The sequence below is a fragment of the Petromyzon marinus genome, chromosome 50 (assembly GCF_048934315.1).
Source record: "Petromyzon marinus isolate PM22_M1 ecotype Great Lakes invasive population chromosome 50, UKy_Petmar_22M1.pri1.0, whole genome shotgun sequence".
In the NCBI taxonomy this organism is placed as follows: domain Eukaryota; kingdom Metazoa; phylum Chordata; class Hyperoartia; order Petromyzontiformes; family Petromyzontidae; genus Petromyzon; species Petromyzon marinus.
Window position 1 is genome coordinate 5,327,941 of NC_133716.1, and position 26,196 is coordinate 5,354,136.

General features: G+C 55.2%; 1 protein-coding gene and 1 long non-coding RNA gene across 3 annotated transcripts in view; one reads left to right on the forward strand and one right to left on the reverse strand.

The window, feature by feature from the left end:
• Positions 1-24,067, forward strand: part of LOC116953195 (protein Niban 2-like) — a 77,768-nt gene extending 53,701 nt beyond the window's left edge. The window contains exons 6-15 of one of the 2 annotated variants that reach the window (XM_076074825.1): positions 919-1,034; positions 4,048-4,152; positions 4,749-4,911; positions 5,672-5,859; positions 9,714-9,875; positions 14,082-14,198; positions 14,444-14,551; positions 15,141-15,252; positions 15,620-16,146; positions 16,219-24,067. In XM_076074825.1, the coding sequence (XP_075930940.1) occupies positions 919-1,034; positions 4,048-4,152; positions 4,749-4,911; positions 5,672-5,859; positions 9,714-9,875; positions 14,082-14,198; positions 14,444-14,551; positions 15,141-15,252; positions 15,620-16,146; positions 16,219-16,965 (2,345 nt within the window). In that variant the 3' untranslated portion in view covers positions 16,966-24,067. Of the gene's footprint in view, positions 1-918; positions 1,035-4,047; positions 4,153-4,748; positions 4,912-5,671; positions 5,860-9,713; positions 9,876-14,081; positions 14,199-14,443; positions 14,552-15,140; positions 15,253-15,619 lie in introns of both variants that reach the window. The other variant, XM_032973151.2, reaches the window with a different exon arrangement.
• LOC142931191 (uncharacterized) lies at positions 2,835-9,825 on the reverse strand. The gene is made up of 3 exons (XR_012947173.1): positions 9,691-9,825; positions 5,459-5,572; positions 2,835-3,953 (listed from the first exon to the last, which is right to left on the reverse strand). It is a non-coding gene; the product is annotated as an uncharacterized LOC142931191 (long non-coding RNA).
• Positions 24,068-26,196: the final 2,129 nt, after the last annotated feature.

The following is a 26,196-nucleotide window of genomic DNA, read 5'->3' on the forward strand; positions in this document are numbered from 1 at the left end:
TTTCTGAACGGACACAAAATAAATAAATCGACCCACACCCAGGATTTGAACCCTCGACCTTGAGGGATGTGCAGCTGTAGCCACCGCAAATGATGTCACGGTGGGAAGGAGGAGGGGGGGGTGCTGGCAATGCTGTGAGCCGTGAAATTTGTTGACCTCAAACTTTCGGTTACTGCAGGAATTCATTTTCTTGGTTCTTTTGGTAAAGTCATGTTTCAATAAAAACAAAAATGATCAAATTGAATACAAATAATAATAAAAACATTTTTTTTAAATAATAAAAGCAAAACACCCACAACGTTTCCGTCGCAACACAAGCGGTCTTCATCAGGCGGAGAGAAAAGAGGGGGCAAGCCTCCAAATGTATAAATCGTTTTCTCATTCCCGGCGTGGCTTTGCGCTGTGCCGTTCCTGATGGCCTCTCGCGGGAGGAGCTCCCCTCCGGGCGTCGTTTTGCCGGTCTTTGCCTCGCACGGTCGGCTACGTACGGCGCGAAAGAAGTTCAACGTACGTATGTCCGACGTTTGGCGCCACGTGCCGTGGCCAGGGGGAGGAGGGGGGAGGGGAGCTTTTGCGGGAGACCAATTCTGATCCAGGAGAACCTGAAAACACACGGTTCGGAGCACCGCGGGTACGCAGGACGTGGGTTCAATCGCGAACCCTGACGATGCCTGTTGTGTTACGTATGTTTGATCTGCTTTCGCGCACCGTACGTAGCCAACCGCGCAACAAGACTCGCCCTGCCTTGCGATGACGTCATCAGCCACTGCGGAAATGAGCAATCGTCACGCTTGGGTGGCCGGGTCGCCGACTCCGAATAAGATCTCATCGCTCGGTGGGCTTTACATGGTAAGATGAAATGTTCATTTTTGTGTGTGCTTCTCTCTTGCTCTCTCTCTCTCTCTCCGTTCTGTGCAGGCCTCTCCGAGCCAGACTCGGTGGAGACCCAGACCTTCTCGGAGGCCGTGCGTCTCTACCGGCAGGACAAGGGCCACTTCTCCACCTGGGATATGTTTTGTGGTAACGAGACGCAGGTAAATGGACGGTCGTCGTCATCATTATCATCATCGTCGTCGTTGTCATCATTGCAGTTATCATTGCCGCCGTTATCATCGTCGTCATGATCATCGTCATCGTTGGCTGTGATCAAACCGCTGCGGGCGGAGGCCTCCCCACAATCCGTAGCCAAGCCAAGTATTATTTTTGTTCAGCCACGTGAGATTCCAGGAGGGCAGGGTGAGCCTTATATGTAAGTGAATGGGTGAGTAAGTGGTCATGATGAGAACGGTTGGTTTATTTTGTTCAGCCAAAACGAGAGACTCTAGAGACGAGGATGAGTGCTGACGATGCTGGAAGTGGTTGTTGGTTAAGTTTTTACTTTTGTTTTAACCAGGTTAGAACTCGGGGGGGGGGGGAGGTGGGGGAGGGAGGTGGGGGAGGGAGTGTGTTACGATTCTCGTTTTGTAACGAGTGTGACCCCGGGTCCCGTGTTGAGACGGTGCCACGGCGGGAGGTCATGCCACAATTTTGGTCAACGTTGAGACCGTTATAGAGTGGTGTTTCTTATCTCATTGAATATTTTCATATTTTTATATATTTCATTTAAAGACTGAGAACAACAGACCACTTTACCTGACATGGTACGCGTGCGGATTGGACAGTCATGAAGTGTGTCAAGGCCTCTGGTGCAGGGAAGCCTCGAAGAGGATTGGCTAAGGACAGAGAATTGAAATTATTTGGGGGAGAGAAATTCAAACGTAAAAGGATAGGGGAACGGATGGTGGGCTCGGAGGGGAATGGTTGGTGGGCTCGTAGGGGAACGGAAGGTGGGCTCGGAGGGGAACGGATGAGGATTGGTTGAAGGAGAGAGAGGTCTCGAGAACCTTCCAGGAAAAGGAGGGGGATATAAAGGGTTGAACAGCAACAAGGGGAAGGGGACGGTTATGGAGAAGTCGAAATTGAAACCAGAAGAACCGAAGTGTCCGGGCCTCGGGATAGCGTTGGTGTCCACAATAAATGCGCTTGGTCAAGCAAGGGGGGGCAGGGGGGGGGTGTTGGCATCGTTACACTTGTGCATAGAGAGAGCCCTTCACTCAAGGCTCTTGCTGTAGTTTAAAAAAGAACGGCGACAGAATAGAATGGGGCGCCGCCGCGGTGGCGAGATGTTAACTCCCCTCGCCTGGTATGCAGGAGGTCGTGGGTTCGATCCCTGACCCATGCTGTATATTTGGAGTTTGTACGTCTCTCTCTCCGCGGTGTGACAATGCGTTTTAATCGTGTTCCATGATGCTGTGCTCGGAGCATTCCTATGACTAAACCACTGTTTGTGTGTTCTACTTATTTTTATTACCGCTAAAATCCGCCCGTCCTTAAGCGCTGCAACAACAGCAGCAGCATAGAGATGTGGAAAATATGCGAGTCCGTCACAATAAAGAGATTCTTTCGGAAAGGGGAAAATGTAATGAGAAGAGACGTTTGAGAGAGGATTTGGTGACATTTCGCGATCGGGCAGGCATGGTGGTGGGGGGGGGGGCGATTTACGCCTCCATCGGAAAGTTCTATTGTGCCTTTGTCTCCACCTCTTCTCAAAAATGATGGCGGCGGCGGCGGTCGTGATGGCGGGTCGTTATTCGCCTGCGTTATCGGGACGTACAATTCCGCCTTTGACGAAGAAGAGGGGGCAGCGGTTTGTCTTGAACTAGTGCAGGATTTTCCAAGAATTCGCACCGACTGCCAAAACAGCCATCGGCCGTGTTGGTCATCCCCCCCCACCACAACCTCCACCACCACCTCCCACACTCCCATTTACCCACAACACACACGCTAGCAGTGTATTCACATTATGAAGGGGTTTTACTGGTAGGAACGAAGTTGTAAACTGAGTGTACCAGCCTGCAATAGATTAATGTGTCCATCCGTCCGTCCCCCTTCAATACTTTAACGAAGTGAAATCTCGTGCTGTTGGGTGTAAAATCAGCAATAGACAGCGCAGAGACTTGATATGTCTTATTGCACCCAACATTTGGAAGTCACATTATCTCATTTGCGAACTTCTACCAGCCCACCCTGCAGGGACCTGTTTTTTAACACGCTTTTTATTAACTCGCTCTGTCTGTTGTTGTCGTATTCTCAAATCGTGTAACTCAATTTTAACCCACTTCCCAATGTGGTATCGACTACAAACTTGGTATACTTACGTCATACTGATGACAATACTATATTATATCATAAAAAATAAAAAATAAACATATATTTTAAAACATTATTTTTTATATGTTATGTTTCGGCTTGGCTCTAATTGTCCACGATAAACTGACGTTGGCTGTAAATCACCACGGCCCCTTACTTTGTGGCAAGCTTCGGGACCACTTCCTGGAGTCGTGGAGTTCTTCCATTGCTAGTACGGTACATTTCATTAAAGCGTGTTTTAAAAAACGTTTTTTTTTAAATATAACTTTTTTGTGTTGGATCGCGTAAATCTAAATGTGTTGTTAAACCCGCCAGCACCCGACACAGCCAAACTTGTAAAGGGTTTGCCACGTCAACAAAACGTGGCAATTAGTAACTACTTCAGCACACCGCTTGTGTGCTGGAGACTAAACCCACAACAATTTACACTTTGAGTTCCTTAACGTTTCGCTGGCGATGACGACAACAACAACCAGCTTCATCGGTCGACGAGCCAAAATTGTGACGAAGTTTTCCTGCTTCGCCAATCACCGTGAACCTATCGGGCGTTCGCCGAGAATATCGATGGTGGTGATTTATGATTTTCACGGCCCATTGTGTCGATGTTTTGGCCGGATGAAGGCCGCCTCCTCCCGCTCGTTGCCGTGCGCCCGACGTTGCATCCGACGTTGAGCCCAGCGACATTCCACGCTCACTGGGCCATGCGCCCGTGCGATTCTTGGCCATCCAATTCATCTTCGTCGTTGTCTTCTTCTTCTTCTTTGCTGCGGGGGAGTCGGGGGGGAAGGGGGTGGGGGATGGGCGGGGGAGACGATCGGCGTCGGCGGATGATGAACCGCGAACGTTGCCCGTCGACAGATCCTGAGCAACCTGGTGATGGAGGAGCTGGTGACGGCCCTGCAGGCCGAAATCACTCCCAGGCTCAAAGGGCGACCGCAGGAGAAGCACAGAGCCTGGGCCATGGTGAGATGGAGCAACGCGCGCACACACACACACGTACACACACACACACGTACACACGCACACACGCGTATGCGCACACACACGCATACACACACGCGTACGTGCACACACATGCGTACACATACACACACACACGTGTACACATCCATACACATGTGTACACATCCATACACACACATGTGTACACATCCATACACACACATGTGTACACATCCATACACACACACGTACACACATCCTGCTGGTAACGCACGGTAAACCTCCAGCGTGGGTTGTTCCTCCAATATCAATGTGTGACGATGCTTTCACGTTGCGTGTCGGCGGTGTTTTTTGTCGTCGCACCGACGTCCCCCCCCTCCCCAGCCGCCCCCCCCCCCCCTCCACCGCACCCCAATTTTCCTCCTGCACGGTATGCACGCTGCAGCCTGCGCGCCGGGGCCCGAGGTCCAGACCCGCAGGATAGTCGGACGTGGCCCAGGGGCTCGGGGAAGCCCTTCATCCAGCAGTGGATCGGCCACGGCTGACGACGGCGGCGACGACGATGTTGAATCAAATTAAAACAACCCCCCGTGGACCAACCTTTGCCGCCACCGCAGATCTCCTCGGCGGTCTACCGCCTGGTGCAGGAGCAGACGAGCGAGGGCCACGCGGCCCTCCGCCAGGAGTGCCAGGAGCTGCGGCCGGCGCTCGAGTCCCTGATCCGGCCGGACCTCGACCAGATCGTCTCCTCCAAGGACCAGGTCGCCGGCAAGATGCGAGGTGACGACGCAGCTGCCGCCGTCACGGTCGCCGTGACAACGGGGACCCAACTCCCCCCGGGGTCTTAGGCCCGGCACCGTGGCACACGACGGGGTTGGGTGGCCATCGCCACGCCCGGCCGCCTCTGTCCCCCCCCTCCCCCCTCCCCCCTACCCCCGTGGCGACGGTTACTACACACCGCACCGGGTACTCGTTTGAGGCCGAGTTGACCTAGGGGGAGGCCCCAGGACCGGTGCAGATAATCGTCGCTGGCGTTGGCCGTGAGCGGGAATCGAACTCGGGACGCCGGGTTCGTGGTTTGCACACAAAGACAAAGATCCCCCCGTGTAGCCTTAACAGGCTGTTGGGGCAAGTGCTGTTAGCTCGTAGCAGCACCTACAAAGGCCGGCACGGCACACGAGGGGGTGGGTGGCCATCCTAGGGGGAGGCCCAGGACCGGTTCCGATAATCGTCACCGGTGTTGGTCGTGAGCGTGGTGGGGTCGGTCATCGAACGGGGGGGGGGACCCTACAATGTAGAACAACGCAATGCCCCGATCCACAAATACCAAAGGGACATCGCGGCGATGACGATGATGATGACGATCCACTCCTCCGCTTGCCCCTGACGCGGTTATCTGGCTTGCCCGCCTGAACGTGAAGTTGTAGCCGCTGCTCCGCATCTACGTCAGCGGTACAGAAGGAGCGGGGGAGTTTTGTAGCGCGTTGCGCTAACCATCGCACCACCACTCCCCACGCACGAACGCTCGGAACGCACGCAGGCTTCCTGCAGCCCAAGGTGGACGCGTGCTGCCGGCAGCAAGTGCAGCCCGTGCTGGGCGGGGCGCTGGAGGCCCTCATGGCGTGCGTGAGCGACGGCTTCGGCGAGGGCCGCGAAGTGCTCACCCGCGAGGTGCAGCACCTCGTCAAGAACACGCAGAACGACGGTGGCGCCAAGCGCCTCGCAGAGGTGAGCGGGGGGTCACCTGGGGTGGGGCACCTGGGGGGTGGGGCACCTGGGGGGTGGGGCACCTGGGGGGTGGGGCACCTGGGGGGTGGGGCACCTGGGGGGTCAACGCAGAAGATCCCACTGTTTTGATCTCCCACTGTTTTGATCTCCCACTGTTTTGGTCTCCCACTGTTTTTATCTCCCACTGTTTTGGTCTCCCACTGTTTTGGTCTCCCACTGTTTTGGTCTCCCACTGTTTTGGTCTCCCACTGTTTTGGTCTCCCACTGTTTTGGTCTCCCACTGTTTTGGTCTCCCACTGTTTTGGTCTCCCACTGTTTTGGTCTCCCACTGTTTTGATCTCCCACTGTTTTGGTCTCCCACTGTTTTGATCTCCCACTGTTTTGGTCTCCCACTGTTTTGGTCTCCCACTGTTTTGGTCTCCCACTGTTTTGGTCTCCCACTGTTTTGGTCTCCCACTGTTTTGATCTCCCACTGTTTTGGTCTCCCACTGTTTTGATCTCCCACTGTTTTGGTCTCCCACTGTTTTGGTCTCCCACTGTTTTGGTCTCCCACTGTTTTGGTCTCCCACTGTTTTGGTCTCCCACTGTTTTGGTCTCCCACTGTTTTGGTCTCCCACTGTTTTGGTCTCCCACTGTTTTGATCTCCCACTGTTTTGGTCTCCCACTGTTTTGGTCTCCCACTGTTTTGGTCTCCCACTGTTTTGGTCTCCCACTGTTTTGGTCTCCCACTGTTTTGGTCTCCCACTGTTTTGGTCTCCCACTGTTTTGGTCTCCCACTGTTTTGGTCTCCCACTGTTTTGGTCTCCCACTGTTTTGGTCTCCCACTGTTTTGGTCTCCCACTGTTTTGGTCTCCCACTGTTTTGATCTCCCACTGTTTTGATCTCCCACTGTTTTGATCTCCCACTGTTTTGATCTCCCACTGTTTTGATCTCCCACTGTTTTGATCTCCCACTGTTTTGATCTCCCACTGTTTTGGTCTCCCACTGTTTTGATCTCCCACTGTTTTGATCTCCCACTGTTTTGATCTCCCACTGTTTTGATCTCCCACTGTTTTGGTCTCCCACTGTTTTGGTCTCCCACTGTTTTGATCTCCCACTGTTTTGGTCTCCCGCTGTTTTGATCTCCCGCTGTTTTGATCTCCCGCTGTTTTGGTCTCCCGCTGTTTTGATCTCCCACTGTTTTGGTCTCCCACTGTTTTGATCTCCCACTGTTTTGATCTCCCACTGTTTTGATCTCCCACTGTTTTGGTCTCCCACTGTTTTGGTCTCCCACTGTTTTGATCTCCCACTGTTTTGATCTCCCACTGTTTTGATCTCCCACTGTTTTGATCTCCCACTGTTTTGGTCTCCCACTGTTTTGGTCTCCCACTGTTTTGATCTCCCGCTGTTTTGGTCTCCCGCTGTTTTGATCTCCCGCTGTTTTGATCTCCCGCTGTTTTGGTCTCCCGCTGTTTTGGTCTCCCGCTGTTTTGGTCTCCCGCTGTTTTGGTCTCCCGCTGTTTTGGTCTCCCGCTGTTTTGATCTCCCGCTGTTTTGATCTCCCGCTGTTTTTGTCTCCCGCTGTTTTGGTCTCCCGCTGTTTTGATCTCCCGCTGTTTTGATCTCCCGCTGTTTTGGTCTCCCGCTGTTTTGATCTCCCGCTGTTTTGATCTCCCGCTGTTTTGATCTCCCGCTGTTTTGATCTCCCACTGTTTTGGTCTCCCACTGTTTTGATCTCCCACTGTTTTGATCTCCCACTGTTTTGATCTCCCACTGTTTTGATCTCCCACTGTTTTGGTCTCCCACTGTTTTGATCTCCCACTGTTTTGATCTCCCACTGTTTTGGTCTCCCACTGTTTTGATCTCCCACTGTTTTGGTCTCCAACTGTTTTGGTCTCCCACTGTTTTGGTCTCCCACTGTTTTGATCTCCCACTGTTTTGGTCTCCCACAGTTTTGGTCTCCCACTGTTTTGATCTCCCACTGTTTTGGTCTCCCACTGTTTTGGTCTCCCACTGTTTTGATCTCCCACTGTTTTGGTCTCCCACTGTTTTGGTCTCCCACTGTTTTGGTCTCCCACTGTTTTGGTCTCCCACTGTTTTGATCTCCCACTGTTTTGATCTCCCACTGTTTTGGTCTCCCACTGTTTTGATCTCCCACTGTTTTGGTCTCCCACTGTTTTGGTCTCCCACTGTTTTGGTCTCCCACTGTTTTGATCTCCCACTGTTTTGATCTCCCACTGTTTTGATCTCCCACTGTTTTGATCTCCCACTGTTTTGATCTCCCACTGTTTTGGTCTCCCACTGTTTTGATCTCCCACTGTTTTGATCTCCCACTGTTTTGATCTCCCACTGTTTTGATCTCCCACTGTTTTGATCTCCCACTGTTTTGGTCTCCCACTGTTTTGGTCTCCCACTGTTTTGATCTCCCACTGTTTTGGTCTCCCACTGTTTTGGTCTCCCACTGTTTTGATCTCCCACTGTTTTGATCACCCACTGTTTTGGTCTCCCACTGTTTTGGTCTCCCACTGTTTTGGTCTCCCACTGTTTTGGTCTCCCACTGTTTTGGTCTCCCACTGTTTTGGTCTCCCACTGTTTTGATCTCCCACTGTTTTGATCTCCCACTGTTTTGGTCTCCCACTGTTTTGGTCTCCCACTGTTTTGGTCTCCCACTGTTTTGGTCTCCCACTGTTTTGGTCTCCCACTGTTTTGGTCTCCCACTGTTTTGGTCTCCCACTGTTTTGGTCTCCCACTGTTTTGATCTCCCACTGTTTTGGTCTCCCACTGTTTTGGTCTCCCACTGTTTTGGTCTCCCACTGTTTTGGTCTCCCACTGTTTTGATCTCCCACTGTTTTGATCTCCCACTGTTTTGATCTCCCACTGTTTTGATCTCCCACTGTTTTGGTCTCCCACTGTTTTGATCTCCCACTGTTTTGGTCTCCCACTGTTTTGGTCTCCCACTCTTTTGGTCTCCCACTGTTTTGATCTCCCACTGTTTTGATCTCCCACTGTTTTGGTCTCCCACTGTTTTGGTCTCCCACTGTTTTGGTCTCCCACTGTTTTGATCTCCCACTGTTTTGATCTCCCACTGTTTTGATCTCCCACTGTTTTGGTCTCCCACTGTTTTGGTCTCCCACTGTTTTGGTCTCCCACTGTTTTGGTCTCCCACTGTTTTGGTCTCCCACTGTTTTGATCTCCCACTGTTTTGATCTCCCACTGTTTTGGTCTCCCACTGTTTTGGTCTCCCACTGTTTTGGTCTCCCACTGTTTTGGTCTCCCACTGTTTTGGTCTCCCACTGTTTTGGTCTCCCACTGTTTTGGTCTCCCACTGTTTTGGTCTCCCACTGTTTTGGTCTCCCACTGTTTTGATCTCCCACTGTTTTGGTCTCCCACTGTTTTGGTCTCCCACTGTTTTGATCTCCCACTGTTTTGGTCTCCCACTGTTTTGATCTCCCACTGTTTTGGTCTCCCACTGTTTTGGTCTCCCACTGTTTTGATCTCCCACGCGACTCGTGGGTCCACCCGGAAACAACCGCGCCCGCCGCGCAAACCGTGGCGGCAGCAGATATGCGGATGCCACCTGACGCACGAATGGGGGAACGTGTTTTTCAAACGCCCTCCAGCAGCGTGCGGGACCCGCGGCAATGATGATGATGATGTTGATGATGTTAATGATGCACTGCTCCACGCCGCTCCCGACGCGCGGTTGTCTCTCGGCGTGACCGCCTGAAATTGCGGTCGTTGCTCCGCATCTTCGACGTCCGCAGCCGTACGGAAGAAGACGATGACGACGACGACGACTTAGCGGCAACAGTCTGTTACGGCTACACGGTGTGGTTGGTGCGTGGTGGTCACCTCTTGGGTATTTGCGCGTGCAGTACGTGGAGAAGCTGGCGATGGTGCCGTCCGACCCGGTGAAGATGCTGCCGTGCGACGAGAAGATCGAAAGGCTGAAGACGCAGCTCGCCGATCTCAAGCAGCGCGTCGACTTCTCGTCGGCCGACACGCTCATCCACAGGGGCCAGACGCTCGTCCAGGAGGTGGCGCCATGCGCACGCACGCACGCGCACACACACACATACACACCACACATACACAGATACACACACACAGACACACACACGCACACATACACGCACACACACATACACGCACACATACACACGCACACATACACACGCACACACACACATACACACAAAACATAAAGACAAAGACAAAGATCCCCTGTATAGCCTTAACAGACTGTAGGGGCAAGTGCTGTTAGCGAGCACCTATGAAGGCCGGAACGGTACACGAGGAGGTGGGTGGCCAGCACCACGCCCCCTAGTGGCAATGTTTACACACCGCACCGGATACTCGTTTTAGGCTGAGTCGACCTAGGGGAGGCCCGGGACCGGTTCAGATAATCGTCACTGGTGTTGGCCGTGAGCGGGAATCGAACCCGGGTCGCCAGGTTCATAGCGCAGCGCGCTAACCGCTACACTATCGCTCCCCACACACATACACACACATACAACAACAACAACAACCGCCATTCGCCACTAAGTGGCGGTGACGTCACCACGGCGCTTGTGCCAGGCTATGTGCACCCTGAGGCCACGTGAAGTGTCGAACGCCCGTTGGCAGGAGGTCACGGGGCAGACCCAGGTGCCACGGGTCGACTGACTGAGATGACTGGCTGATGCACCACCTGTGCCCCCTACTGTGCCAACCTGCTGTGCTTTAGCCACCCGGCGCTCCGCTCGTTGTTCTGAGCGTCGCTCCTCCGCCCTCCGTTGTTGTTGGAGGGCGACTGCCTCCAACTGCCCAGTAGCATCCTTCACGAGCCTCCTCCACAGAGGCCGATCTTGACACCGCTGGTACCAGTCATCGGCAAGTCCACTCAGCTCCACATCCTCCTATACCACATCACTCCATCTCTTCTCTAGCCCGTGCCGCGCCCGCTTAGCCCCCTCAATCCGGCCAAACAAAAGCTGTTTCGGCATGCGGTGGCTGGGCATGCGGGCTACATGACCCAGCCATCGCAGCCTTGCCTGCCGGAGGAGCTCACCGATGGGACCCTGCCCAGATCTTTCAAGGATTTGTGAGCTCCTCACACAATCCAGTCTGGTTAAACCCAGGATGGATCGTAGGCAGGCAGCCTAAATGTTTCTAACCGGCAAAGATGTTCCATTAGGGGGGTCCACGTTTCGCAAGCGTAGAGAAGGGAGGGAATGACCGTGGCCGAGAAGACCTGAAGCTTAGTGCGGAGCGACAGACCAGGTAGCTTCCACACAGCGTTACGCAACCGATGAAAAGATATTGCCGCTCGACTGATTCGGAGTGAGACCTCTGCTGTTAAACTGGAGCCAGCCATAAGCACACTGCCCAGATATGGGAAACTCTCCACTCTCTCCATAACTGCCCCATCACCGATTGGGAGTTGTGGGGGTGGAGTGTCCGATGGTACAAAATACCCAGGCAGGTGCTTAGTTTTGGTGGGGCTGATGGTAAGGCCCCACCTCTTAGTGGCACGCTCCAGTCTCAGCAGCAGCGTCTCCAACTCCTCCTCTGACTGAGCAGCTATTACCAAATCATCAGCATACATAACGTGGTTGAGCAATAGGGAGCCATCCCTTGACCGCACCCAGGCATCGATCAGGTCAATAAAACAGATGTTGGTCTTGCTGGAATTCCTTCCACCTCTGCTGTAGCAGACGGACAGAAAATATGGCATCTGTGCAGGACTGCACTTTCCTGAAACTGCATTGGGGCTCCGCAAGCCTCTCCTCAGCGTGCCTGGCAAGGCGATGTTGAATAATCATTGCCAGGACCTTTCCCGGCACACTGAGGAGTGAGATGCCCCTGTAGTTGTTACAGTCTGTGCGGTCCCCCTTCTTAAAGAGGGGTACCACCAGGGCATCCTTCCAATCCTGCGGAACCCGTCCAGTGGTCCAGACTGTTGTTCTGATGTCATATAGGGCAGTCTGTGCACAAACGCCACCCTCCCTCAGCATTTTGCTTGGGAGATCATCTCTACCCAGTGCCTTTCCTGGTCTCAGACTCCGGATCGCCTTCAGTACTTCCTCAACAGATGGTACCTCAGCCAGCCACTCACAGGGGGTGACTTCTTCCAATATTTGAGGCACTGCAGCCTCAGCAGGGTCATCCTCACTTTGTGCCACGATGTTTTCCTGACTGAGGGATTTCCCCTCCCCCAGGACCTCACAGAAATGCTCAGCAAATCTGCAAACCTGTTCCCAGGAACACGTGTACATACACACAGACACACACGGCCGTGTATATGCAGTCGTGCACACACACACACGTGCACATGCACAGACGCAAATGCACACATGTACATGCACGTTCACGCAAACGTGTACATACACATAAACAAACACGTGTTCATGGACACACACAAACTCCTGTACATACATATAAGACGCACATGCACACACCACATACGCGCACATCTGTATAGACGCACCTTCAATTAGCACTGTTGGCAACATACGGTGGGAAATAAGTTCTCCATACACATGCAAAGACACGCACACCTGCACGTACGTACACGTAGGCGCACACCACACACACACCTGATGCACGTTCATCCTGCTCACGGCCAACACCGGTGACGATAACCTGAACCGGTCCTGATCTTCCCCTAGGTCGACTCGGCCTCAAATGAGTGTTCAGTACCTGGTGCAGTTGTGTAAACATCGGCAATAGGGAGACAAAGGCGGCCGGGCGTGGTGCTGGCCACCCGCCCCCTCGTGTGCCACAGTGCCGGCCTTCATCGGTGCTCCTCGCTAACAGCACTTGCCCCGACAGCCTGTTAAGACTATATGGGGGATCTTTGTCTTGCGTATGACGTGCACGCGCCCACCTGTGTGTGTGTGTGTGCGTACATACGTATGTGATGGTGTACTCGTGCTTATGTGTGCGCGCGCGCGTGTGCTTGTACGTGACACTGTGTGTGCGCGACGGTGTGTGTGCGCGCGTGACTGTGTGTGTGTGCGTGACTGTGTGTGTGTGCGCGTGACTGTGTGTGTGCGTGACTGTGTGTGTGTGTGTGCGCGTGACTGTGTGTGCGCGTGACTGTGTGTGTGTGTGCGCGCGCGTGACTGTGTGTGTGTGCGTGGGTGTGACTGTGTGTGTCTGCTGAGACTGGAGAGTGCCACTAAGAGGTGGGGCCTTACCATCAGCCCCACCAAAACTAAGCACCTGCCTGGGTATTTTGTACCATCGGACACTCCACCCCCACAACTCCCAATCGGTGATGGGGCAGTTGTGGAGAGAGTGGAGAGTTTCCCATACCTGGGCAGTGTGCTTATGACCGGCTCCAGTTTAACAGCAGAGGTCTCACTCCGAATCAATCGAGCGGCAATGTCTTTTCATCGGTTGCGTAACGCTGTGTGGAAGCTACCTGGTCTGTCGCTCCACACTAAGCTTCAGGTCTGCTCGGCCACGGTCATTCCCTCCCTTCTCTACGCTAGCGAAACGTGGACCCCCCTAATGGAACATCTTCGCCGGTTAGAAACATTTAGGCTGGCCTGCCTACGATCCATCCTGGGTTTAACCAGACTAGATTGTGTGAGGAGCTCACAAATCTTTGAAAGATCTGGGCAAGGTCCCATCGGTGAGCTCCTCCGGCGGGCAAGGCTGCGATGGCTGGGTCATGTAGCCCGCATGCCCAGCCACCGCATGCCGAAACAGCTTTTGTTTGGCCGGATTGAGGGGGCTAAACGGGCGCGGCACGGGCTAGAGAGGAGATGGAGTGATGTGGTACAGGAGGACGTGGAGCTGAGTGGACTTGCCGATGACTGGTACCAGCGGTGTCAAGATCGGCCTCTGTGGAGGAGGCTCGTGAAGGACGCTGCTGGGCAGTTGGAGGCAGTCGTCCTCCAACAACAACGAAGGGCGGAGGAGCGACGCTCACAACAACGAGCGGAGCGCCGGGTGGCTAAAGCACAGCAGGTTGGCACAGTAGGGGGCACAGGTGGTGCATCAGCCAGTCATCTCAGTCAGTCGACCCGTGGCACCAGGGTCTGCCCCGTGACCTCCTGCCAGCGGGCGTTCGACACTTCACGTGGCCTCAGGGTGCACCTAGCCTGGCACAAGCGTTGTGGTGACGTCACCGCCACTTAGTGGTGAATGGCGGTTGTTGTTGTTGTTGTGTGTGTGTGTGACTGTGTGCGTGACTGTGTGTGTGCGTGACTGTGTGCGTGACTGTATGTGTGCGCGCGCGTGTCTTGGAGCAGCTGCTGGACGACGCGGTGTACACCTTTGAGCGTTACCTCCACCAGAGCCTGGCCCCCGAGGCCACCCCGACCCCCGTGCCCACCGCCGCTCAGCGCGCCCTCGAGCGCGTCCTCAAGGTGAGCGCTCGCCCGGTGTGCAGGCGGTGAGACTGCACCGGGCCCCGTGCGCCAGGCTGCGAAGAGAGAGATGTTAGACAGAGGGCCCCCCCCCCACGTGTAGAATTCCTCGCACCAGGGTCCGTGCCAAGTGTAGTTTAACACGTCGGCTTTCGCAACCGATATCATCCGTGTTTTGTGCTGTGCGATGTGGGATGATCGTTCCCCTGCCCCCACCACCACCGCCCCTCCCCCCCCCACCCCAGAAATACGACTACGACAGCAGCACCACACGGAAGAGGTTCTTCCGCGACGCTCTGCTGCAGATCACCGCTCCCTACCTCTTCGCTTCGCTCGGACCCAGCTGCAAACCGGTGCGTGGTGGTGGTGGTGTTGATGGGGGGGGGGGGGGGGTGCTGTGGGAGGGGGGGGCCGAGGGGGTTGGGTCCCCCACCCCCCCCCGGCATAAAAAAAGCTGTTTTTTTCCGGGACGTTGCGTTACATTTTGGGGTGCGATCTCCGGCACGCGCGAGTCTCCTTGTCGCCACCACCATTGCTTGGTCATTGTCAGCGTTGTTCAGTTACGTCGGATGGCTGGAGACTCCGATGGTTCCCTTCCACGTGTTTCTACTTATTTTTACTCCACTGCAGTTTTACGTCGTCATCATCGCACCCCCCCCACCCCACCACCACCACCACCGCTGTGAAAACTGGGCCAGGACCCTTCCGAAAAAGAGTCCCGTGGCGTGGAGTTGGGGGGTGGTGGGAGGGGTGGGGGTGGGGGGTGGGGGGAGGCCTTCCTGGGCGAACGTGGGGAGAAAACGGAACGCATTTCCAGCCGTGAGAATGAGAATCGGTCCGTCCGTGTGACTAACGTTGCAATCGCCACGGTGGTCGTCTCCCGCTCGTTCACCACCACCCCCTCCTCCTCACCCCCCCCCCCCACGGGGACCCCCCCTGCAGGAGCTGCCGCGCTTCGAGGAGACGATCTTCGAGGACCACTCGCGCGTGGTGCGCGTGGAGAACGTCTACGAGGAGATCCTCCTGCAGTCGCTCTCCAAGGACATCTTCCAAGGTACCGCCGAGCCCCCTGCCAGCCGCGAGCACCAAACGCGTCCTACAATTGTACAACGGGGGATCCATGATGGCCGTGTCAGGGACATTGAGATCCCGGGTTTTTGAAGTCCTTGTTTTTGGGTCGCAATCCCAGGAGTTTCACGCTGGCCAAGCGGTGGGTCTGGGTGTCTCCCCGTCTTTCTGTCGTGGGGTACAATAATGGCCAACGTTCCCCCTGTACCCTCCCTCCATCTCCCTCTCCATTTCCCTCTCCCTCCCTCCACCTCCCTCCATCTCCATCCACCTCGCTCCCTCTCCCTCCTCCTCCCTTTCCCTCCTCCTCCCACCTCGCTCCGTCTCCCCCCCCCCCCATCTCTCAAACGCAGTGGTGAAGGCGGCGGCCGTGCAGAGCCGACACAACCTGTACCGCGACAGCATCGTGTTCGTGGGCGACGGCGACCTCAACCTCGCCGCGCTGGCCGACGACCCCAACATCGACTGGAGGGCCATCCTGGCCGGCCAGGCCTCTCCTCCGGGCGCCGGCACCGCGACGGCCGCCACCGACGGCCGTCGCGCCGTCCCCGAGAAGAAGGCGCGCAAGCAGCTGCTGAGCGCCGCCGCCGACGTGGACGGCGGCGGCGGCGGCGAGAAGCCGGCGGCGGAAGCGGGCGACGCCGCGGACGGGTGCAAGGTCGCGAAGACGCGGGACGTCCTCTTCGTGGAGATGACGCTCGTGGAGAACAAGGCGGCCGTGGCCGCGGCGGCGGCGGTGGCGGTGCCGGCGGCGGAAGGAAACGTCAACGGCAACAACCGGACCGCCGGTGCCGAGATGGTGGTGGCGGCGGTGGCGGCGACGGTGGCCTGTGATAGCGCTGTGGCCGAGCCAGCGGAGATGGTGACCAAGGAGGTTGAGGTGGCGAAGGAGGAGGAGCTGAAGGAGGTGGCGAAGGAGCAGGAGGTGGCAAAGGAGGAGCAGCTGAAGGAGGTGGCGAAGGAGCAGGAGGTGGCAAAGGAGCAGGAGGAGCTGAAGGAGGTGGCAGAGGAGGTGGAGGAGGTGGTGGTGAAGGAGGTGGTGGTGAAGGAGGTGGAGGAGGCAGAGGCACGGCCCACGCGGCCGGAGGACGAGCGAGGCGTCGCGGAGGCGAAGCCCGACGGACCAAACTCGGGCAGCGGCGCTCCCGCGTCGCCGGTTAAAGATGCCGGCGAGGTGGGCGACGCCGGCGGCGGCGGCGACGCCGACACAGCCGCCGACGACGGTGGAAAAACCGCGAAGGGCAAGCCTGCCGACGGAAATGATTGGGGGCCGAGCAAAGGTGACGACGCCGATGACGCCGCCGCCGACGATGCCGATGGCGACGACGATCACGCGCAGATGCTCGCGGCCGCCGTCAAGGAGATCGACGACGCCATCCTGGAGGCTGAGCCCGCCGCCGAGGACTCTGGGATCTCGTCTCCCGTCGCGGAAAAGCAAGAGGGGGGCGCGGCGCTCACGCCGGAGGCCGAACCGCAGCTCCCGCTGCCGCAGCTGGCGAGCGCGGGGGAATCGGGCATCTTGGAGGAGGAGCAGCAGCAGCAGCAGCAGGATGAGGATGTCACGGAAGGAAGCAAAGCCGACGGGAGTGTGGAGAAGTCGTCGGTGCCGGCGTGCGGGCCCGACGTGGAGAGGGGGGCGGCCGGGATGTTTGACCAGCACCCGAACGGCTTCGAGGAGAGGGAGCCCGTGTTTGTGTGACCCTCCGCGCGACGGAGACCAACCCCACCGACGACGCATTTTAATAAAATAAAAAAGCGCGCGCACGCACGCACGTACACGCACACGTACACGTAGTTGTACGTGTGCGTGCCCGCTGATCGCAAAAAAAACTCAAAAAAACATTTTACGCACGGAGTGGGGGAAAGAACGAGCGACCGTAACAATCTGCGGCGCGACGGGGGAGGATGATGAGGAGGGATGACGAGGGTGACGTTCGCGTCTGGTTTTCTGCCAAGGCCGCCCTCGTGTAAAGCGCGGGGAAGACGGCCAGTTCCGTCCTGTCCGCGGTCACGCGCTCGCCACCCATCCCATTCGCACCCTCGACGTGCGTCACTCGCTCCCGCGATCGTGCCACCGCCGTCGCTCTCGACGCATCGTTTCGGGGGCGACGTCCGACGTTTCGCCCGCCCGCCCCGCCCCGCCCCCCCCCACCCCCGCGAAAGACCTTGTAAACACGGTGGTGGGCCGGCAAAGTGGCGGCGACAGCCACGCTCCACCCGGGGGCCCGCCCGCTGCGGCCTCCGATAAGGCTGGCCCGTGCGCCGCTACAGGAAATCCTGCCCAAAGAAAGAGTTTAACGTGGTGGGGAAAGGGGTGGGGGTGGGTGGGGGGGGGGGGCGTTGATGAGTCATCGCCGGGGGGGTGCGGGGCGAGGTTGGCCGGGTAGGGGGGGGACCTCGGACCTCTTTGTCCGGCGAACGCCCCCCTCCCCACGCCGTCGCTCCGTTGAACCGCGACGCCGACCGAGTGCCGGCCGTCCGTTCCTTCCCGATGGCGCCCGTTCGCGCTCCGTCGCGCCTCCAGAATCCCCGATTTTTTTTTTTTTTGCTCGGCCGAAACCGATCTGTCGGTAGAAGGCTCCGCCAACCCCCTCCCCCCCCCCCCCCCCCGGTGCTCTTGGGAAGGGGGGCGGTGGTTTGGCCACGTGCCCGGGGGAGGTTTGGCTTGTTTTTATTACTATGGCAGGGTTTGTGTAATCTGCTGAATTTTAGCTTAAGTGTTTTTTTTATAGTTATAAATGAAACTGTGGTCACGGTCACCGTAATTCTAGCATGCGTAGAGGGGTTTCTGCTTGTCCAACCGCCCGCCCCCCCCCCTCTACAATGTTTAAGTCGAATCAAACTATGGATTTGACGTTTCACACCCCCCACCCTTGTCGTGGGGGGAAGCTCATCCAGCACTGGATTGGCGCACACGGATTGGGGTGGGTGGGGGGGGCAGTGGTGGCGTACGTATGTTGAACTTCTTTTGCACCGTACGTAGGCAACCGTGCTAAATCGGGAGGTGGCGGGGTTGGGGGGGGGAGGGTAAGGACGACAAACAAAAACGCAAAAAGCAGTTTCTCAAGAGATTCGTTTTCCATCCTGCATTTTAAAATGCATCGCGAGGGGCACTGAAGCGTGAGATCGGCGTTGGCCACTGGCACGAGAGGCCCGAGCTGTCAGGAGGTGAAGTGACCAATCGGAGGTGCAGCCCTCCGATTGGTCACACACTAGCCAACCGGATATCAGCAAACTTAGCCAAACAGATACCATGAACTTGCCCCGACACCAACATAGATAGAAACTTGCTCTAACACGAGCCAACTAACCAACTGGGTACTAGCAACTCTCCCTTACACTAACAAACTAGCCAACCAGACCATACCCCTAACACTAACAAATTAGCCAATCGGATTTGCAAGAGCAACTATCCCTAAAAACTGAACTCTAATCTCACTCGCCAACAAAACCCTAAAACCTTAACCAGTCTGACCAATCTGACACTAACACCACCCCTAACCCTTAACCACACTAACCAATCAGACACTAACACCACCCTTAACCTGGCCTCTTTGACCTGTCGTTCCTGTCTCATGGGTTGGTTGGGGTGCCCTGGTGGCGACATGTTGACCGCCTCGCCTGGAATACAGGAGGTCGTGGGTTCGATCTCGACCCTGACACCTGTTTATTTGGAGTTGGCGTGTTCGCTCTCCCCGTTCAGTCGAATCGACGTGCGTTTAGAATATCTGGCTGCTAGAAATTTCCACAGAAGCCCACTTCTTTGGGCTATCATTTGTGGCCAGGTCGCTCTGAAAAACAGCTACATCGTTCAGTTGGGTCCTTATCTGGTAAAATGAAAATAGTTTATAGTTGTTGGGTTTCCCCCTCGCCTTTTCACCTCGTGTTGGGGCGGGTTACTTGACCATAATTCGCCAAGCTGGCCAATACGGGTTTGGCGTAGGCGGCTAGCTGCTCGGAGCAACGGTAAATGTGGCCACACTGATCTCTTGCTGCCCCGCGCAATGCCCATAGCTAGCACCTGTGCGTCTGTAGATGCCGGCTCGGCAACTCTGATATCCTGGGCCACCGGACCTTCTGGTTGGTTTTGTTTGACCCAAACTCGCGGTGTGTGCGGGTGTGTCACAAGCCACTCGGGAGTCGGAAGCCTGCCGAGCGTGATGCTATCGGCCCACCCAACCTTCATGTGCCGTGCCGGCCTACGCAGGTGCTGCTGCTGCTGCTCGCTAACGGCACTTGCCACTCTTTGTCTTTTGCGCCGCGTGCCGTTGGGCAGCCCTTTTACCCTGGTCAAAACGACTCGCCCGGCCAACCCCCCACACCCCCGCGCCGTCCCCATAACGGAGTTGTCGCCGCGCACGACAGACTTGGCAGTCGGCGACCGATGGACTGTCGGCAGGACCTGGCGTGGCGCCGAGACACGGCGCAGACTTATCCCTCTCGCTCGGCGTTACGTCTTTTAGATCGCCCGTCGACTGACGGCGGCGGCGGCGGCGACGACGACGATGGCGGCGACGACGATGCCGCCACGGTGTAGCGCGGTTGTCACAACCGGACTTGCTTTTAACTCCCGCGCCCGCTTCAGTTCCATCTCGCGACACGGAAGTTTGCTGCGTTCTTGCCACTACGTGGTGGCGGTGGCCGCAGCAGCGGCGCGAGTGGCTTCACCTGCGGGGGGGTGGGGGGGGGAGGTTTAGTCTGCGATCGATGGGGGGGGGGGGGGGGTTCCGTCCGCTGGGGGTATAGCGCGCCGCTCCGTAACTCCGCCGCCTCCGACCGAGACGACGTACCTGCCCAGGGTGGAAGAAAAGACGATCGGAATAGGTTTTACCCCTTTTTGGCAATAAAAACAGGTGTGGAGATGTTGTTCAAACACCAACCTTTCGCAAGGATAGTGTGTGTTTGCACGTTCGCTGCAGGTACGTGTGGTTGATGCCGACAAGATTCCTTGCAAAATGTTTCTGTTTGGTGTTTGAGCATCTTAAACACCTCCTGTTTTATTGCCAGAAAGGGTAAGAAAAACTATTCTTATTTTTTCATACTTTGATACTGGAAGAAAAAAAAGTCCCATGTTGTGGAAGAGTAGGCCAAAAACACCCTCTCGTGGTGGTGGTCCCTTCTGCCAACGGCAGCGTTGAGAGCAGGCAGATTTCAGGGCAGCACCTCTGCATTTCCGGAGAGATGTTAATACATTTACTAAATGGTATTAACGGCGCTGTAATCTGAGCGTCGTCTACACGGAGTCACGCGCTCGCGCGTTCGTTTTATCCGCGATGGGCACTTTGTTTCGTCGTTGCCAAGTCGTCCGTCGTCCAGCTTTTGCTGTGTCGCATTCACAAACGACGTCTTGCGTCCACACACTATAGAGGATTTTTTTTGGGGTTTGATCGCGTAAATATAAAATGTGTCGCCAAACCCGCCACCACCCGACCAGGCAATAAATTGTCGGGGTTTGTCACTCAATTGGCTGTGGTCGTGTGGTGGCGGGTTTGACGACACGTTTTATATTTACGCGATCAAACCCCCCCCCAAAAAAACCCTCTCGTGGATAGCGTTGGTCGCGAAAGCCTAAGGACGAGTTTTTAAACTGACGTGTTGCGTGTATCCCACGTCCGGGGCGTTCCAATTTCTAGATTCCCCCCCCCCCCCCCCCCCGCTAACTTCTCAGTACAATCGGTATTCTGATGCGCGTTACTGCTGCCAGCGAGTGCTGAACTGGTAACACAATTGGCACGTTTCTGTTTACGTGACAAACCTCACTCGTTGGCCGTGTTGGGTGGTAGCGGGTTTAACACGACACATTTTATATTTACGCATTCTAACACCCCCCCCCCCCCACAACAACAAACAAAAAACGCATATGGACAACCGTCCGGGGCAATCCGTTTATAGATACCCCACAGATTCCTTATGGTGGGGCCCCCCTCTGGTGTCATGCAAGCACGTGGCTCGGGTCAATCCATGGATTGGCCCGAAGTAAAACCATTGCCGCGAGCCACTTTCCACCCCCTCGCCAAGTGGATTGTGCCTCCCCCACGGTGTTGCATCGCAGGATGACGGTGTCGAGATGTCGACTACCTCGCCTGGCCACGTAGGGGGTCGTGGGTTCCATCCCAGTGCATTTGGAGTTTGTGTGTCCCCTCTCTCTCTCTCTCTTTTCCAGTGGTCGTGTGGATTTTTTTTCTCCGGGTCCTCCGCTTTATATTCCTGCCACGTTTGAGGATCGATGTGCCTTTCGAGTAATTTGTCTGCTGCTATGGATGTCCACGTCATGATCAGCCGGCTCTGTGGGGGGCGGGTTATATCATTTGTGTCGACCGGGTCTATTCTGAAAAAGCGCTACACAGCTCGACGGGCTTTCACATGGTAACATTTTTAAAAAGAGTTTATAGCTGTATCGTTTATTCCACCACCACCTCCACCACCCCCCCCCCCCGGACTTAACCCAACTGGGTTGTGCCGTACGGCGTTGCATCACGGAATCGCGCGTGGGTACTCGACTAAGCCACGGCACGGTCGACGCCGATGATGACGATGACGACATCATCGTCATCGTCGAAAGTCGCGCACCCACCGGACCGGGCAGTGTTGGACAAAGTGTGCACAGTATCGTCACGCAGAGAGGTTTTTACACACATACGCACACACGCACACACGCACACGCGCGTATACAGAATATATAAAATATATTTAGCCGGTGAATTTTGGCGTCGGTGGGAGATGGAGGCTGCGAAAATGAAATCGGCGTTTGCCCGTCGTCTTCATGATTTCTCCCGATTTTGTAAAAAAAAAATACAAAATGTAGTAAGGGGGGGGGGGTATCTAATAATGTATCGCCCCGCGTTCTCAACGCCCGTCTCTGTTGGCATCCACGCCGTCGATCGCCCTCGTCGCTTCCCTCCGTCCTTCATCCGCAGCCGGCAACCGCGGACGATGACGACGACGCCGATGGCATTTCTTGTTTTTTCGGTGGCCGGAACGAGCTGCGATCGTCAGCCGCGCACTCTCTCAAAAAAGAGATGTATGTTATTATTTTATTATTATTATTGTTGTCGTCGTTATTTCATTTCAATCGCTTTTAATGTCGGAAAAAATATATATCTACGTTAAGCCGAGTTTTTTTTTTTAGCCTGCGGTGGAGATACACTGATGTCACTCGTCAGTAGCAGTAGCATGTTTGGTAACGGGCCTTGGTGCAAGGAATTATATTGGGGAGGGGGGGACCCCCATTCAATCTCCCTGGGCTCCCTTCCACCTTTAGTTCGTGGGGGGGGGGCGGTCATATGGTGAGTTTAATGTGACTCAATGCAAGTTGCAAGTCTATGGGTTCTGTGCAAGTCTAATGGTCCCCCACCAGGTGGGGTGGGAGCAGTCACAGCCGATTGTTGTGGGCGCCACCATCGCGGTGACCTCGGGTGGTGCCAAAGAAACATTTGTTGGTGCAAGGCCCCCACCCTGGCTGGCACCAGCCCTGTGGTCCACTTTGCAAGACTAATTGGGGAGTTCGGTGTCGTCCCGTAGATGGCATGGGGCCCAAGAATTTCAATTCCCCCCCCGCCGCCCATCCGATGTTCGGAGGCCCCCGACGCGTAGATGCCCCCCCCCCTTCCGTGGCCCATGGTGCCACCGGTGCAGGTGCACCGCCTGCACACTCCCTGGCTATGCGCTACCCTGTCGCTCCGAAAACCCCGGGCGGGCGTGCCATGCGGAAAGAAACAAAAACAAGACAAAAAGCCAGGCTGGGTTTCAGACGCGCACACCAGCCCCCCAGGTTGGGCCTCGATCGCTGGGAGTTTTCCCAAACTGGTGTTGGCAAGTGGCTTTATCTCACTAAGTTGTGGCTTCGCATGCCGGGGCCTAGACTTTATGAAGCGAGGTTCTGGCGGCAACGCGACATTGTTCGGCGGTGGCGGCGGCCTGCCGGGGCTTTGCGGCACTTGTTATCGGATTTTAATGTTTTTGTTGTTGTAATGTGTTGCACTGGTACCTGCTTTTTGTTACTCTCTTATGGATGTGTGTAAAGTAAAAAAAAACATAACACGTCCAATGATGCCGGACGCCCACAGCGGCGTTCATGGGTCAGCGCGCTGGACTTGCAATGCAGAGGTCGCCGGTTCGATTCTATATCTCCCGGCGCGGTGGTAGAAAACAATGGAACAAGTTTCTTAAATACCCCCCCCCCCAACACACACACAACCCTACACCACCGCCTCTGCCCACCCAAGACCAAACAACAGATGGGTACAGTCGCATTACAGTCGATCGGCAGGATCGCGTGTCGGGGGGGCGGGGGGGGGGAGTAAACTGTGCGTGCTCCCCACCGCTTCCGAAATTTCTGGCCCGGCGTGAAAGAGGAAGGCCAAGATGTATGCAGCCGCCATCCAGATGGGGGTGGGTGGGGGGGCCCGTCCAAGAGCTCCCTCCACGAGCAGTTGCGGGGCTGCACCTTTGCATCGTCTTAAAACGTCGGCACCCGCGTGGCTTCGCGGGATGGGATGCCCTGGCCACACTTCCATTTCTCTCTTATCGATGTAAAGTAAAAACAACACCAATTATATTAGCCAGCCTTCCTTGCTTCGAACAATCAAAAGCAGCTTTGCCGTATTCATGTACAGAATAAAAATCAAAAGTATAACAATCAAAAGTATAAATGCTGTTGTTGCTGTCATCGCTGCGGTAACTGGCTGGGATTTTTTTTTTATGTGTTTTTGTTTTGTTTGTGGTGGTGGTGTATCGTGCCGTGGCTGCGCTTCAGAGGATTGGTGAAGCTTCCAATAAACCAAATTTGTCTCAAACTCTCAGATCGGCGGGTTGGCTCCTTGCAGAGATTCCTCGTGGCCGCAGGGCTAAGTACGAAACGGCTCGCATCTTCGCCAAGCACCCCCCCCCCCCCAGTGCCGGATTAAACTAGTGCGGGACCTGTAGCATAAAGGGGCCCTAAATATAAAAAAACGTCAATTTTAACTTTTTTTACTTGCACAGTAAAGTAATTGTATTGTTTTATTTGCTATACAGCCAAATAATACGACAAATCGCGAACCTTACACACCCAGTCGTTCATAAAAGTTGAAGGCGGTATAGTACTATAGTGATGGAGCAAGTGCAGAATCACCGAACCGGAATTGATAGCTTGAAAGCATTTAGCGCGGGGCCCTTGAAAGTGCGGGGCCCGTAGCATTATGTAGCTACTTGTGCTACTAGGATATAATCCGGCACTGCCCCCCCCCCCCCATGGTTGTAGGGTCAAGTCCAGTCAACTATTGTACCAGGTAAGGCCCACTGAGCTACGTAACTCTTTTTCAGAAGCGAGCTGGCCACAAATGATAGGCTCCTAACGAAGTGGCTCATCAATGTGGAAATGTATCGCAGCCAAATACTCTCAACGCGCGTGTCGTCGCGATTCTAAACGTGGCAGGGAAAAAAAACCCCGGAGAAAACCCCACACGACCACGGGGAGAGACTGCAAACTCCAAATATACAACAGGCGTCTGGGTTGGGATCGAACCCAAGGCCTGTATACCAGGCGAGGGAATTAACATCTCCTAGCCACCGCCGCACCCGTTCTTATTATCGTCCAATCTGTCTTGCTGGCCTCAATGTTCCAATAAAAGGCCATTGTCCAAAACGTCGCCTGTTATATATATTTTTTCTCTTATAATCCCACACAGTGCTATTTTTATGTACGCTGAACTTCGTTCGGCACCGTACGTAGCCAACCATGCGTTTTGTTTTTAAACAACTACTAGGAACCGTCATTCGGCACAGTCGGTACTTGTGATTCTCAAAAGCTCGGCCATCACGATGCGAAATGTTTCAAAAGACGGATCAAGTCTGCCACTAGGCGTGGCGGGGGGACGGTGTTGCCCCGGGTAATCCCAATTGAAAGCAAGTCGCTATCAACTTTTTCTCCTTTCAAATTTGCCAAATTTTGAACCGTGTGACGAACTGACGTCTTACGTCTCGCTTCGAATGCCCGTCACACGGGGCGGCTTGCTTGAAGTGGACGGCGCTGCGTGGTGAATGCCCTCGTCCACGCGAGCCCTCTCGCTTTTCTCTCCCAGAGTGGTGGCCAGCGAAACTTGTTACTCCGTCGACCGTGAAAAAGTAGACCAATGCTACCCCCCCCCCCCCCCCACTAAATCCTCCCAGCAATTCGAGCGGAGGCACAGTAAAGGTCACGGGTTTTTCCTCGCAGCTCGTGGGGCAATTAAAAAAAAACAATAAACATTTATGAGCCGGGTGAGGTCTCCTAAAACCAAAGCGCCCTTAAAAAATGTTTTGCGAAGCCCTTCGGAAAATATTCTGGGTTGTAAAGGTGCAAGCTTCCGTGTTCTTCTCGACCACCTCACACCCGTCGATTACTTTCATGGCTACATTCCGCGTAACTGATTCTCAAGTCAATCGGACGGGAACCCTTCCCCCATGGTTTTGAAGGCCGCACTTTAAAAGCAGAGACCCTCCCTTTTTGAATGGGAATGAGCAGGCCAAACCTGGTTTTAGCCGCTGCGTACATTTAAACTAAGTTCTCGTTTGCGCCCCCCCCCCGCCCCCGTTATAATTTAATCGCCATCGTGTCCACCATTCATAACGCTCGCACAGCCATGGGGCGCTCCGTCAGTGAGAATGTCGCACACCCAAAGCGGATATCGCAGAACTACTGCCGAAATTACTTGGTGACATCTCTATCCACAGACTAAGGAAGGGTGGAGCACTTTTCCACACACCCTGCTTCTGCTTCGGCATGGCCTGCTGATGTGAATGATGCAGAGCAGTGACTACAATTTCACACAAGGGTGGTAAAGCCCAGACAACCGCGTCGGGAGCAGCCGAGTGTGTCATCGCTGTGGGTGGCTCCTTCGTATTTTGTGGATCGGGGGGCCGTTGCGTCGCTATGTTGTCACGGTCTGTTCTGGATGACCACAGTCACACG